Here is a 14,900-nt window from a genome sequence, read left to right on the forward strand (position 1 = left end):
TGTATTTTTATTTCACTCTTACTCATATTGTTGTGTCTTTTGGGGTCCTGATCCAATGGAGTTTATTAGGCTGCCCTAGCTGCCCCTACTATCCTTCAGCCTTTCACTCTAGTAATTGCTCCCTTGGCCTCTCCTGACTGTCAGAAGCATTGCTTACTTTGCCTCTCATCCATCTATCCTCTCACCTCCCCCAGTGTCAGAACCTCAGGAAAAAGCAGCCCCAAATTCCAGGTGAACTTGCTTTGGTCTGTGACCTTCCTTGTATGATCTTTGTTCTTTAACTCTTTTTTTTTTTCCCCTCACTTGAGGACATTTTTTCATTGGTTTTTAGATAGACTGGAAGGGAGGGAGGGAGGGAGAGAGAGAAAAACATCGGTGTGAGAGAGATACATTGACTGGTTGCCACCCACACGACTCATACCGGGGCCAGGGACAAACTGCAGCTGAGGTACATGCCCTTAGCGGGAACCGAACCTGGACCTCTCTGGTCTGCATGCCGATGCTCTAACCACTGAGCTAAACCGGCCTGGGCAGGACAGGTACTTTTAATTCCAAAAGCACATTTCCATTTAAAGTTAATGACATGAAAAAGGCATAAAAAATTTCCATTCATTTTGCAGTATTTGGGTGTAACATTACGATTAAGAAAGCACTGTCTTGCCATGGCTGGTTTGGCTCAGTGGTTAAGAGCGTTGGCCTGCGAACCAGAGAGGCCCGGGTTTGGTTCCAGCTAAGGGCATGTGCCTCGGTTGCAGTTTGTCCCCAGCCCTGGTTGGGTTTGTGTGGGTGGCAGCCAATCGTTGTGTCTCTCTTATGTTGATGTTTCTCTCTCTCACTTCCTCTCTCTCTCTCCCGCTCTATCTGAAGATGAATGCAAAAATGTCCTTGGGTGAGGATTAAAAATAAATAAATAAAAACAAACACATTTAAAAAAAAAAAAGAAAACACTATTTTCTGAAGTATATAAAGTTAAAACTTTAGAATGCTTGGGTCATTGACCTCTTTTGAAATGTTAGTTTCCTATGTTCTGTTTTTGGTTAGCTGAGAATAGCTTCAAGGTAACAAATAGCTTCTTTTGTTCCAGGAGAATGATCCATCCGTGAGACTGAAAATTGCATCATTATTGGGGTTATTATCAAAGACCGCAGGATTTTCACCAGACTGTATTATGGATGATGCCATTAACATCCTGCAGAATGAAAGTAAGTGCAATTTAAAAGCTGCACAATTAGAGCAGAAATGCTTAGTTCCTTTTGTATAGAATTTAAAACAAATATTGTTGTGTTGGTGTTAAAAAAGAAATTTGAGGATCATTCAACAAACCTATGTGTATACATTTACATTAAAGTTAAAATGTAGTTGTGTTTTTTCCTAATAGCTATCCTTTATTGATCTCTACCAAGTGCCATATGCTTAAAGTATTTTACATATGATGGAAGGTAGATGTTATTGTCTTTATTTTATAGGTGGGGAAAATGAAGTTCACAGAAGTTAACTTGTTAAAGGTTAAGTAGTATGGGACACAGATGATATCTTGTTGAGTGTACACATTAACTCAGAAGCCATGAGAGGTGCTCTCCTGGTCATATGTGGTCTCTCACAGTTCAGTTTCTATAAAAGTGACATCTGCCAGATTTCACATGTTGTTGCTTCTTCTGTTTGTTCCCAGTAACATTATTTCTGTGTTCAGGTGAAATGGAAAAATGCTTCACCTTTTTAATGTTTTTTATTATTTTTCTGTTTTTTGTAATCCTCACCTGAGGATATTTTTTCCATTGATTTTCTTCAGATAGAGTGGGAGGGAGGAAGGGAGGAAGAGAGAAAGAGAGAAACATTGATGTGAAAGAGACACATTGATTGGTTGCCTCCCTCATGACCCCTACTGGGGTTGGGGATCGAACTTGCAACTGAGGTACATGCTCCTGACTGGAAATCGAACTCAAGACTCCTTGGTCCACTGGCTGATGCTTTAACCACTGAGCAAAAGCTGCCAGGGCTTAAAAAAATTTTTTTTTTAGCCTTACCCAAGGACATTTTTTTTTCATTTATCTTCAAATAGAGTGGGAGGGAGAGAGGGAGGAAGAGAGAGAGAGAGTGAAACATCAATATGAGAGAGACACATCTACTGGCTGCCACCCGCATGACCCCATCTGTGGCTGGGGACAAACTTCAACTGAGGTATGTGCCCTTAACGGGAACCGAACCCAGGATTCTCTGGTCTGTGAGCCGATGCTCTACTGCTGGACCAAATCAGCCAGGGCAAAAAAATTTTTATGGACAAGATTCTGTTATAGAGTTAGTGCCTCAATTACCTTAATATTTAAAATTAAGTAAAAAGAAAACTACTTTGCCCTGGCCGGTTTGGCTCAACGGTTAGAGTGTCGGTCCATGGACCAGAGAGTCCCGGGTTCGGTTTCCGCTAAGGGCACGTACCTTGGTTGCAGTTTGTCCCCAGACCCGGTTGGAGTCGTGTGGGTGGCGACCACTTGATGTCTCTTTCTCACATCAATGTTTCTCTCTCTCTGTCTTCTCTCTTCCCTTCCTCCTGCTCTATCTGAAGATGAATGCAAAAGTGTCCTTGGGTGAGGATTAAAAAAATAAATAAATAAAAGTACTTTGGTCCTGGCCCATGTGGCTCAGTTGGTTGGAGTGTTGTCCTGTGCACCACAAGGTGGTGGGTTCAATTCCCAGTCAGGGCACATACCTAGGTTGTGGGTTTGATCCCTGGTCCCAGCATGTATGGGAGGCAACTGATTCATGTTTCTCTCTCACATTGATGTTTCTCTCTCTCTCCCCTCTTCTCTATAAAAATAAATGAAAAATACAGTGATACCTCGGTTCTCGAACGCCTTGACTTTCGACCAAATCGGTATTCGACCAGGAGATTCGAGAAACTTTTGTCTCGGAATCCGAACAAATATTTGGAACTCGAACTTCCGAGATGAGCCGAGTTGAGCCGAATGGCGTTCATTCGGCCCAGCGCGCCTTGCTTGCGTCATCAGTGTGAGTGCAGAGAGAGTCACGCTTTGTGGAGAGAGTCACACTTTACACTGAATTTAACCCTTAGACATACTGTACACTTTTATTTCTTGTTGAGACTTATGTTTTTCTACATATTATATACAAATTAGGCCAGTAAATAGGCATTTTCTGGGGCTTGGAACGAATTAATCCAGTTTCCATTATTTCCTATTGGGTTTCATTGCTTCGGTTCTCGAACAATTTGGTTCTCGACCGTCCTCCTGGAACGAATTATGTTCGAGAACCGAGGTATCACTGTATTAAAAAGAAAAGTGCTTTATAAAATATACAATCAAGATATCTCATGGCAGCCCCAGCTGGGTGGCTCAGTTGGTTAGAGTGGTGTCCCGTACACCAAAAAGGTTTTGGGTTCAATTTCCAGTCAGGACACATACATAGGTTGTGGGTTTGATCCCTGGTACCAGCCTGTGTAGGAGGCAACCCATTGATGTTTCTCTCTTTCTCTAAAATTAATAAACATATCCTCAGGTGCGGATTAAAAAAATTAAAGATATCTCATGGTATATTAAAAGAAAAATCTTAAGCCGGCCAGTGTGGCTTAGTGGATTGAGCGTCGTCCCATGGGCTGAGAGATCCTGGTTCCATTCCCGGTCAGGGCACATGCCAGCGTTGTGGGCTCGTTCCCCAGTGGGGGGCATGCAGGAGGCAACTGATAGATGTCTCTCTCTCACACTGATGTTTCTCTCTCTCTCTCAAAAAAAAAAAAAAAAAAAAAATACAAGAAAAATCTTAATAGCAAAAAAAGAGAAAGAAACCTTTTATTGCTATTTCTGAAAATATTGTAATTTGTTTAAATTAGTTGTGGTTTCAGAGAATAGTTTTATTTCATTTTGGATACACCTATATAAACAAATGAGACTATACTGGACAACATTTAGTTTATAAATTTAAGAGGTTATAGAGAAATAATAGGCCAGTGAACTCAGAGCCAATCTAAATTTATTTATTGTACAACTGTTGACAAATATCTTACATATGTGGCTCATTGGCTGAAGTTGCGAACTTTTTAAATATTTTGTTAGAAACAACTTTATATTGAAATTTGTACTTGTATTGAATTTTGACTAGCAACTGTTTTTTAACCCTCACCCAAGGATATGTTTTTATTGATTTTAGAGAGAGAGGAAGGGGGATAGAGAGAGAGGAACATTGCTGTGAGAGAGAAACATTGATTGGTTGCCAGGGATTAAACCTGCAACCTAGATATGTGCCTTGACTGGGAATCGAACCCACAGCCTTTTTGGTGTTTGGGACAACACTCCAAGCGACTGAGCCACCTGGTCAGGGGTCGACTGAAGACTTTTAATTTGTAGGAAACAATGAAAGTTTTTGTTTTGTTTAATTTTCTTAAGAAGGGAGTCTGTTATTGTAATGCCAATATAACCACATTAAAGAAAAATTTTCATTTTCATAAAAAAATTTGTTTTACATATTATCTTTTATATGGTTGTGCTTATAGTGAATGTACTATTTTGTGTTTTACTATTTTAATTTAACATATAATTTTTTCCATGTTTCTACATTACCTTCATAATATTTATAGTGTAGATAATATATTAAATACCGACAGGTACAATAGCATGTTTCTAATTTTTTGCTTTTTAGATAGTGGCAAAATAAAAAAAAACTTCTTTTAAAGTCACCAAAACAATTACATTGCCTCAATACCGAAGTATCCTGTTTTTTTATGGAAAGTTCTTAAAGTAGTGCTATCTATATGCAGGCAAGGATTTCATACTTTGGGGTTGGGAATTACATAGAGCCATAGATATAAGTGGCCTTATTGAGATATCTTGCCTAAATCCTTCATTTTGCAGGTGATAGAAACAAAGTCCTAGAAAGATGAAGTGAGTTTAAATGAGTTCAGTTAGCTAAGAAGTAGCAAAATTGAGAACCTAGGCCAGTGCTTTATCATATAGACCATGGTTTACTGACACTTTTCCTCCAGAATAGAACATTATGAGAGAGTTAATTTTGCTGCATATATCATCCTAGCCTTTGAAAGAAAGAGACTCAACCTATGCAGTATACTTAGAAATAACTGTTTAACTTTTTGTTAAATATTCTAATTTTGTCTCTCACTTAATTGTAAGAGATTTGATCTAGGTCTCTTCCTAGTTTCCAGTTCCTTGCCTACCTAGATTCATAGAAGATAGAACTGGAAGAGACCATAGAGATCATCCAGTTCAAGACCTTTACTTCATAGCTAAGGAACATAAACTCCAGGGAGATAAAGTGACTGCTAAAGTCACTCTGTAGTATTGTGCCTTAGAGTTAAGCCACAGACTTAGAATTAAGAGTCTCTCGATTATCAGTCTAGTGTGTACTTTCAAATCTAAGAGTGTGGTCCACACTCTGGACCAGAAGTCTTTCATTTCATTTCATCATATGTATGGGTTCTGTAACTCATGGGCAAGCACTGGGCAAGGCACTTATGGGGTGTTATGTATATCTGCTTCTCTAGTATGTTTTATACCACTAATGGTAACACTAATCTTGTTTTAGAGGAGGTATAATCAGAATACTGTGGAACGGAGGAGAGTGAGATCATTGTTGACCGATGGGAATCTAGAAAGGCTTAGTGTGGAGGTGCATTTGGAAAGTCAGAGATGGGCAGGGTAGTGCCAAGAGGAAACATTATGATAAAGGTAGAGTTCAAACTTGGGCTTTAGCATTTTGACTTTTCTAACATAGACATCGTGGAGCAGATAAATAGATTAGCAAGTCTTTCTCAATGTGATCTGGAATCAATTTATCGACCACTTCTTTTAAGTCATTTGTCTGCACCTCTGGGGTCATGATTTCCATCTTCTTCTGGATTTGGCAGATGTGTTGATGCTGAGCAGAAGAGGTCTGCTGACTCTGATTGTTGTGTGCTTTAGTAAAACCAACACTGAATAGATGAAGCAAATAACTATTGGTGTCTTGAATCAACACAAACTTCATTCATGGTCTGCCATTTAAAAAAATTTTTTTTCCTTATTGATTTTCGAGAGAGAGGAAGTGAGAAGGAGAGAGAGGTGGAAACATCGATGAGAGAGACCATCAATTGGCCGCCTTCTGCATGCCCCCCACTGGGGATCAGGCCCACAACCTTGGCATGTGTCCTGACCGGGAATTGAACTGGTGACCTCTTGGTGCATGGGTTGACGCTCAACCACTGAGCCACACTGGCTGGATTGGCCTGCCATTTTTGACCATGGAGCACATTTTGTCATGGATAAGATCCATGGCATGGAAATTAGTCAGGCAGTCTTTGCCCTGAACATCCTCACTAATTAGATTGAACTTTCTTTTCTTTTCTTTTTAATCCTCACCTGAGGACATCTTTCCGTTTTTTGTTCAGATAGAGTGGGAGGGAGAGAGAGAGAGAGAGAGAGAGAAACATCGACGTGAAAGGGACACATCGAGTGGTTGCCACCCACCTGACCCAATCAGGGCGAGGGACAAACTGACAAACTGCAACCGAGGTATGTGCCCCTAGCGGGAACCGAACCCGAGTCTCTGGACCGCAGGCCAATGCTCTAACCGCTGAGACAAACTGGCCAGGGCAGATTGAACTTTCTTTTTTTTTTTTTTTTTTTAATCATCCTCACCCGAGGACATTTTTCCATTTTTTGTTCAGATAGAGTGGGAAGGAGAGAGAGGAAGAGAGAGAGAGAAACATCGATGTGAAAGGGACACATCGAGTGGTCGCTACCCGCACAACCAACCAGGGCCGGGGACAAACTGCAACCAAGGTACATGCCCTTAGCGGGAACCGAACCCGGGTCTCTCTGGACCGCAGGCCGATGCTCTAACCGCTGAGCCAAACCGGCCAGGGCAGATTGAACTTTCTAACTGCAACTTTATTGTTCTGCATATCAGCTAAGCTCACTTCAAAAACATGACCCTTGAGACCGTCAGATATGATTTTTGTTCCTTGAGTTCTTGTGACTAGTTTTTTTTTTTTTTTAATTTTTTATTCTTCATTGATTTTTAGAGAGAGAGAGAGGAAGGGAGAGAGAGAGGAGAGATAGAAACATCGATGAGAGAGAGCATTGATTGGCCGCCTCTTGCATGCCCTCCACTGGGGATTGGGCCCACAACCTGGGGATGTGCCCTGACAGGAATCGAACTGGCGACCTCTTGGTGCATGGGCCAGTGTTCAACCACTGAGGCACAGTGGCTGGACCTTGTGACCAGTTTTATTAATCCTTACCTGAGAATATTTTATTTCCCATTGATTTTTAGACAGAGTGAAAAGGAGGGAGGGAAGTGGGGGGAGAGAGGGAAAGAGAGAGAAACATTGATGTGAGAGAGACACATTGATTGTTGCCTCCCACACACGCTTTGACTGGGGCTGGAAATTGAACCTGTGACCCCTCAGTGTGTGGGCCAAAACTCTAACTACTGATCTACATTGGTCAGGGCATTTATTTGTTTTTTAAGTTGATTTTAGAGCCCTGGCTGGTTTGGCTCATTGGTTAGAGCATCAGACCTGGGACCAAAGGGTAATGGGTTCGATTCCCAGTCAGGGGCAACGTACCTGGGTTGTAGGTTCCATCCCCAGCCCTGGTCTGGGTCATCTGGGAGGCAACCAAACAATGTGTCTGTCACATCATGTTTCTCCCTCTTCCTGTCTCTGTCCTTGTCCCTGTCCCTGTGTCCACTCTATCTAAAATCAAAGGAAAAAATCCTCGAGTGAGAATTAATAAATAAAGAATACTATCTTTGTTCTCAAGGTTCTTTTAATTTCCTGTTTTATTTCATTATTTTTAAAATTCTCACCTGAGGACATTTTCTTATTTATCTTCAGATAGAGTGGGAAGGAAGGAGAGAGAGGGAGAGAGAAGGGGGCGGGGAGACATTGACTGGTTTCCTCACGCATGACCCCGACCAGGGCCAGGGATGAACCGTAACTGAGGTATGTGCCCTCACTGGAGTTGAACCTGCAACTCTTGGGTCTGTGGGATGACGCTCTAACCACTGAGAAAGACTGGCCAGGGCTAGTTTTTTGTTTTAATTGGATATGAAAATAAGTAAGTGTAGTCAAGTGTTATAGCTGATGTAGGGGGTGCAGTGGAAGCATGAAGGAGAAAATAATCTATTCTTGGGGAAGAGGAAAAGCTTCATACAGGAGGTGACACTCAAGATTAGTAGGTGCTCCCTTGGGGACTGGGGTTGAGAATGGAGTTGAATGTGAGTGAAGTCATTCTAGGTAAGGAAGTTGGCCTGAGCAAAGATAGGGGGATATGAACTGAAAGTAAGTGGAAAAAGGTAGGCAGGACTAGACATTGTATAGGGACTGGTATGTATGTAGGTGTGTATGTATGTATGCATTCCCTGCTAAGGAATTTGTACTTCATTTTGATGGCAGTGAAAAGCCCTTGTCAAGCACTAACATATCTGGAGCACTTTGGCTAACTTGTGGAGGATTCAAATATTTAGATATGATCCCTTTAGGAGCTTAGCATTTAGTTGAGGGGAATCAAGGATCAAATAGTAGAACTTAGCTGACTGAAGATTTACATTCTTTACCAAAGTAGTGATCTCCTTTTGAAATTCTACAACACAACTTTCCATCTTCTTTTCTAGAGTCTCATCAAGTCCTAGCTCAGCTGTTGGACACTTTGCTTGCAATTGGCACTAAACTCCCAGAGAATCAAGCTATCCAGATGAGATTAGTTGATGTAGCCTGTAAGGTAAGAGTATAATGGTTAGACACAGGATTGCTTCTTTCTTGAATAGTTTTGCATTATCTGTTGGTATGAGCTGTAAGAACTGTTTAGTTCTACAATGTAAATTTGTAACTAAGCATTGCCAAGGACTCTTAATGGTTTTAAGAGTTGTTTCTTGATGTTGGATTAGGAATAAAGTTGAATAACTTGTTAGGAAATGAACTTTCTCTTTTTCCCAAAAGAAAAAAAAAAGTAGCTACCATGTATACTGTGTCAAATGTAAGCACTCTCCTTACTGTGGTACCTTGTATCCAGTTTTTCATTTGTTCCTCACAGTCCTTTAGGTAAAGTACTGTTATCTCTGTCTATAAAAGTGGGAATTGGGGTTTAGGGAGTTTAACTTGTTCAAGTTTTCATAGCAAGGAAATTGCAAAACCAGTATATGAACTCTGGTTTATCTAATTCCTAAGCCCATGTTCTTTTTATTATGCTTTGTTGCCTCAATGAACAGACCAACTAGACCTAAATAAGTGTTTGGGAAAGGGTTTTTGTATTTTTTTTGTTTGTTTTTTTCCAGTATTTTTTTTTCTGATTATAAAAGAAATATATACACATTAGTTGTGCCTTTTGATTTAATTTGGAGCTTTTAATTAGCTGCTTTTTGTACATAATAGCAGCTCCAAAATCTTGTAGAATAAATTTTTGTAGTAAATTGATTTTGAGGTTATAAGAAGATAACTATGCTAGAATTGTAAAAGAATATTATATTTATAGAATTAAAACACTGTTTCCGAGCTCCAGGAAAGAGTATTCCAGTTTCCTTGATAAACAACAACAAAAACACAAGACACTTTGACAAGTATAATATTGAGAGCCTAAGTGGAAAAAACTAGGGATTGTATGTTTGAGAGAGTAAGTATATCTCCATGTGAGAGAATATATATATATTTATGAGGTCATGCTTGTGAGGCAAGTGTTTTACTAAGTGGATTTTTATGCTTGAAGTAGCAGTTTCTTCGATTTGATTTAAATAAAGTTTTTATTATAAAAATGTATACTCATAGAAATTTTGGAAAGATAGTATAAAGAAAAAACTATACTCATAATTCATTACCCAAAGGTGACCATTATTAGTCTTTTGATGTATTGCTTTCTGATTTTCTCCTTTATGCAGATAGTTTGCTGTTTTTTAAACATATAGCTATAATCACATTTTGCTTTTTTTTTTTTTTTTTTTTTTTTTATCCTCACCCGAGGACATTTTTCCATTTTTTGTTCAGGTAGAGTGGGAGAGAGAGAGAGGAACAGAGAGAGAGAAACATCGATGTGAAGGGGCACATCGAGTGGCCGCCACCCACACGACTGACCAGGGCCGGGGACAAACTGCAACCGAGGTACATGCCCTTAGCGGGAACCGAACCCGGGTCTCTCAGGACCGCAGGCCGATGCTCTAACCGCTGAGCCAAACCGGCCAGGGCACATTTTGCTTTTTGTTCTTTCACTAACATTAAAGCAAAAGTATTTTCGTTACACTGTAAATGTTTTTAATGGATGCATGATATTTTGTTCCATAATTAAACTATACGTAACTTTCTTCTATTATTGGAAGTTTATATTGTAACCAATGGGTCAAAGAAGAAATCAAAAAAGAAATTAGAAAATATTTCTAGATGAATGAAAATGAACACATGACATACCAGCTAAGGCATACTTAGAGGAAAATTTATAGCTATACGTACTTATACTGAAAAAGAAGAAAGATCTCAAATCAGTAACCTAAACTTCCACCTGAAAGACACTGAAAAAAGAGAGCTTACTAAATCTAAAGCATGCAGAAGGAAGAAAATAAGAAATAAGGAAGTTTAGAAATTAATGAAATAGAGACTAGGAAAACAATAAATAAAATAAATGAAACCAAAATGTACACTGATGCCTTTCAAACAGTATCATGAGCCATTGGTGGATAATGCAATCAGTTTCATGAGTCATGATCAGTAGTTTTTGAAAAAATAGAATTCAAATATCAGAGTACATCAGGAGATGTGTATATATTTGTGTGAGTACCATATTGCAATGTGATGGATATTTCTTACCGTGGGCTTCAGTCTAAAAAGTATAAAAGGCAGAGTTCTACACTATATTATAACCTACTATGCCACCTTGTTTCACTAAGGTATTTTTTTTTTTAATTTTCACCCAAGGGCACTTTTGCATTTATCTTCAGATAGACTGGGAGGGAGAGAGGGAGAAAGAGAGAGAGAGAGAAACATTAATGTGAGAGAGACACATCGAGTGGCTGCCACCCACACGACCTCAACCGGGACCGGGGACAAACTACAACTGAGGTATGTGCCCCTAGCAGGAACCGGGACTCTCCGGTCCGCGGGCTGATGCTCTAACCACTGAGCAAACCATCCAGGGCACACTAAGGTATTTTTAGTTCCTGTTAACTGCACTATGCAGATAGCTTATTTTAGTAGCTTTGGACTAGTTATGAGAAAAAGATAACTGATACTTTGTTTTAAATGCTGGGGGAAAGAGCTAAAATGAAAAAAGATTAACAGTACTAAGTGTTGACAAGGATGTGGCAAAACTGGAACACTTTCAGATTACTGGTGGAAGTGTAAATTAGTTAAACTAGTACAACTGCTTTGGAAAACTATTTGGCAGTGTCTTCTTAAACGAAACATACAAGCATGTTCTCACTTCCAGTAATTCCACTCCTAAGTATATTTCCAACAAAAAGGTGAAGGTATAGCCCTGGCCGGTTTGGCTCAGAGGTTAAAGCATTGGTCTGCGGTCCAGAGAGACCTGGGTTCGGTTCCCACTAAGGGCACATACCTCGGTTGCAGTTTGTCCCCAGCCCTGGTTGGGTCGTGCGGGTGGCAACCACTCGATGTGTCCCTTTCACATCGATGTTTCTCTCTCCCTCCCACTCTATCTGAACAAAAAATGGGAAAAAAAATGTCCTCAGGTGAGGATAAAAAAAAAAAAGGTGAAGGTGTATACTAAAAGCCACATTCAAGAATACTCATAGTACAAAAAACTGTGGGCTCTCAGGAAAAAAACAACAAAAAAAACCTCATAGCATTATTCAGAGTAGCTATAAACTGGAAATAACCCATATATCCATCAAGAGTAGAAAGGACAAATGGATTGTGGTGTATTCACAAATGCAATACCATGCAGTAATGAGAATGAATAAACTATAGCTATATGCCATAATATAATCTCTATTCTCACAAAGATAATTTTAAGCAAAAGGAACCAGATACTGTTTTATTTTATAAAATACAAAAATAGGCGAAAATAAATTTATGTGTTAGAAGTTAAGATGCTGGCTGTTCTTGGTAGTGGTGGTGTAGTTACTGGGAAGAGGTACAAAGGGGATTTCTGGGGTGCTGGTCATGTTCTATTTCTTTATCTGGGTGCTTGTGATATGTGTGTATTCATTTTGTGAAAGTTAATTGAGCAGTATACTTAAAATTTTTATATATTACTGTATGGATATTAAATGTATTTAAAATTATACATTTCTCCACCCTGGCCGGTTTTGCTCATCGGCTTGCGGTCCAGAGAAACCCAGTTCGGTTCCCGCCAAGGGCATGTACCTCGATTGCAGTTTGTCCCTGGCCCTGGTTGGGGTCGTGCGGGTGGCAACCACTCGATGTGTCCCTTTCATGTCAATGTTTCTCTCTCTCTCCCTCCCACTCTATCTGAACAAAAAATGGAAAAATGTCCTCGGGTGAGGATAACAAAAAAATAAGAAAATTTATACATTTCTGTACCCACTCCTACCTTTACAAGGCAGAATGCCAACTGATGGACTACAGTGATGAACAAATGGGAGTCTTATTTCTTATTTTCTAAGGACTTATGATTCTTTTTGGAGGACACACATGCAAGGAACATGATACTAGACAGGCTATGGTGAAAATGCAGTGTTCAAAGTCATTCCTAAAGCTGATAGAATGCTTTTGTTTCTGTTTTGTTGTTGTTTTTAAGATATCTTAATCATGTTCTTTTTTTCTCTCTTTTGTTTTTATAGCACCTAACAGATACTTCCCATGGTGTAAGAAATAAGTGCCTGCAATTACTTGGCAATCTTGGCTCTTTGGAGAAAAGTGTCACGAAGGATGCAGAAGGTCTAGCTGTCAGAGATGTTCAGAAGATTATAGGAGATTACTTCAGTGACCAAGATCCACGTGTCAGAACGGCAGCTATAAAAGCCATGGTAAATGTGATCATGGAAACTAAATGGGGATAGTTTTATTTGTTTGTTTTTCATTTGTACATTGGCTAATGCTACCTTGGATACATTCTGAATCCCCCCAGGATAAACCTTATGCATACTTTTCGGGAAGGTGTTGATGGCATCGCAGAGCTCAAAGGCACACATTTCTGTATAACAGGTGTGCTTTTCTTTTGCCTTCTCTGGTAGCTTTCACCTGTATTTCTGAAACATAGCAGCCGCCCCCACCCCCACCTTCCCTGCATACTATATTATGATAGGTTCAGGTTGTACCTTCCATGTTTCAGAAATGTAGGAAAAATTTACCAGTGTGGGGGTGTTTTTAGGAGGAAATGGTGTTAAATCATTTCTTCCTCAGCCTTCTTATTATTGTTTCATATTTCTCTAATATCCCTTTGGGAGAGTCCATGGGTTCGATTTATTAAGTGTTTGAATACATCTACTAAAAGTCTTTGAGCAAGTTTCTTATTTATATAGCACTGATTTTGGCTAATGGAAACCATGTTAATCTGATACAATGGGGGGAAAGTATGTGAGATTGTGGGGAGACATTGGAAATATGGATTTTTTTTCCCAAATACTTAAACTATATTTTTATTTTATAGTTGCAGCTTCATGAAAGAGGACTGAAATTATACCAAACAATTTATAATCAGGTACCTTAAGTGATTATCTGCAAGGGGAAGGGAGGTATCATGAAACTGGGAGGCTGGCACATTGGTTGTCAGAATTTGAAAACACAGAGCTTTAGTTTGCTAATAGAAGTAACATTAATTGGGATGAATATGAGGTTGTATTCAAAACATACATTCTAATAAGAGAATGGGGGATATGTAATTGAATAGCACTAGTATATATGAGAAGGACTTTTAGGAGGATTTAGATAGCTCAATATAAATATAGTGTACAAAGAAAAGTGTAGTGTTCAGAATAAGGAAAGTGGTAGTGTTGCTGATCTCTGATTGCTTGGGCCAAAGCTGAAGTCAGTTCTGGACACTCACTTGACAAACTGGAGAAAGATGACCAAGTCTCTGGGCTCATATGAAAACTTATCACATGATTGTTATAGTATTGATAAAGAAAGACACAATGAATTTATAGTATCATTAGGAGAGGCAGATTGACTGCCTCACCAAAAGGCCTTACAAAGTGGTATTTCTCTTACAGAATAATTCCAGGAATCTAGAGATAGGTAATCTAAATCCATGCTCAGAGGCCAGTTTTTGTTAGTCTATGAAAGTGGTTTTATCTTTCAGAGGAAGATGATAATTAGCAAAGCCCTTATGACTGATGTGTACACCAAATTTATTCTTTTAGAAAATGAAGTACAGTTCAGAATGGTTGTATTGATGTGATCAGCCCCTTCTCTTCCTATTGGAAAACCGTGTGGGAAGCCAAATAATGAAAGGAAACTTGGGGAGTAAGGACTCAGAGGAAGAAAGGTTAACCAGATGATTCATATGTTTAATGGCATAAGACTGTGTCGGTTAAGTAGTGTTAAAAAACAAAATTCAACCAGATATATTTAAAGATCTAATTGGCTTTATTAAAAAATTCACGAATCAGGCAATATCTCATATAGTGAATAGAAAGATGTTTCAAAGAGTTGTACAAAATGGGAGATTTTTGTAGGCAGAAAGAAGGTGGGGCAAGGAATATAAAAGAATGGGTTATTTTGGGCAAAGTTACTTTCCCTTAAGGGAAGGCAGAGGGTCTCATCGGGCAGATTATCTCAGTAGTGCTGACCAGGAAATTCCAAACTGATTAGTTTAAAATTCCCTTCTTGGGAGAAGCTGAAACTAGTTGGGTTAGGTATTAGTCTTGGTGGGGCTTAGCACCGATGACTCTAGTTTGGGCCTGTTTCTTTTTAGCTCTAGGCAAGCAGTGATGAGGGCCTCGAGGGAGTGAGGATGGAATGAGGTGGAGAATTTGAGACATAAGGTGGA

The 14,900-nt window shown here is 39.4% G+C and overlaps 1 protein-coding gene across 4 annotated transcripts in view; it reads left to right on the top strand.

Moving 5' to 3' along the window:
* Positions 1-14,900, top strand: part of INTS4 (integrator complex subunit 4) — a 94,813-nt gene that overhangs the window by 13,912 nt on the left and 66,001 nt on the right. For all 4 annotated transcript variants that reach the window (XM_036258271.1, XM_036258274.1, XM_036258272.1 and 1 more), the window contains exons 3-6: positions 1,085-1,202; positions 8,620-8,726; positions 12,751-12,936; positions 13,560-13,610. In XM_036258271.1, the coding sequence (XP_036114164.1) occupies positions 1,085-1,202; positions 8,620-8,726; positions 12,751-12,936; positions 13,560-13,610 (462 nt within the window). The remainder of the gene's footprint in view (positions 1-1,084; positions 1,203-8,619; positions 8,727-12,750; positions 12,937-13,559; positions 13,611-14,900) is intronic.

The sequence above is a fragment of the Molossus molossus genome, unplaced genomic scaffold (genome assembly GCF_014108415.1).
Source record: "Molossus molossus isolate mMolMol1 unplaced genomic scaffold, mMolMol1.p scaffold_m16_p_13, whole genome shotgun sequence".
Classification (NCBI taxonomy): domain Eukaryota; kingdom Metazoa; phylum Chordata; class Mammalia; order Chiroptera; family Molossidae; genus Molossus; species Molossus molossus.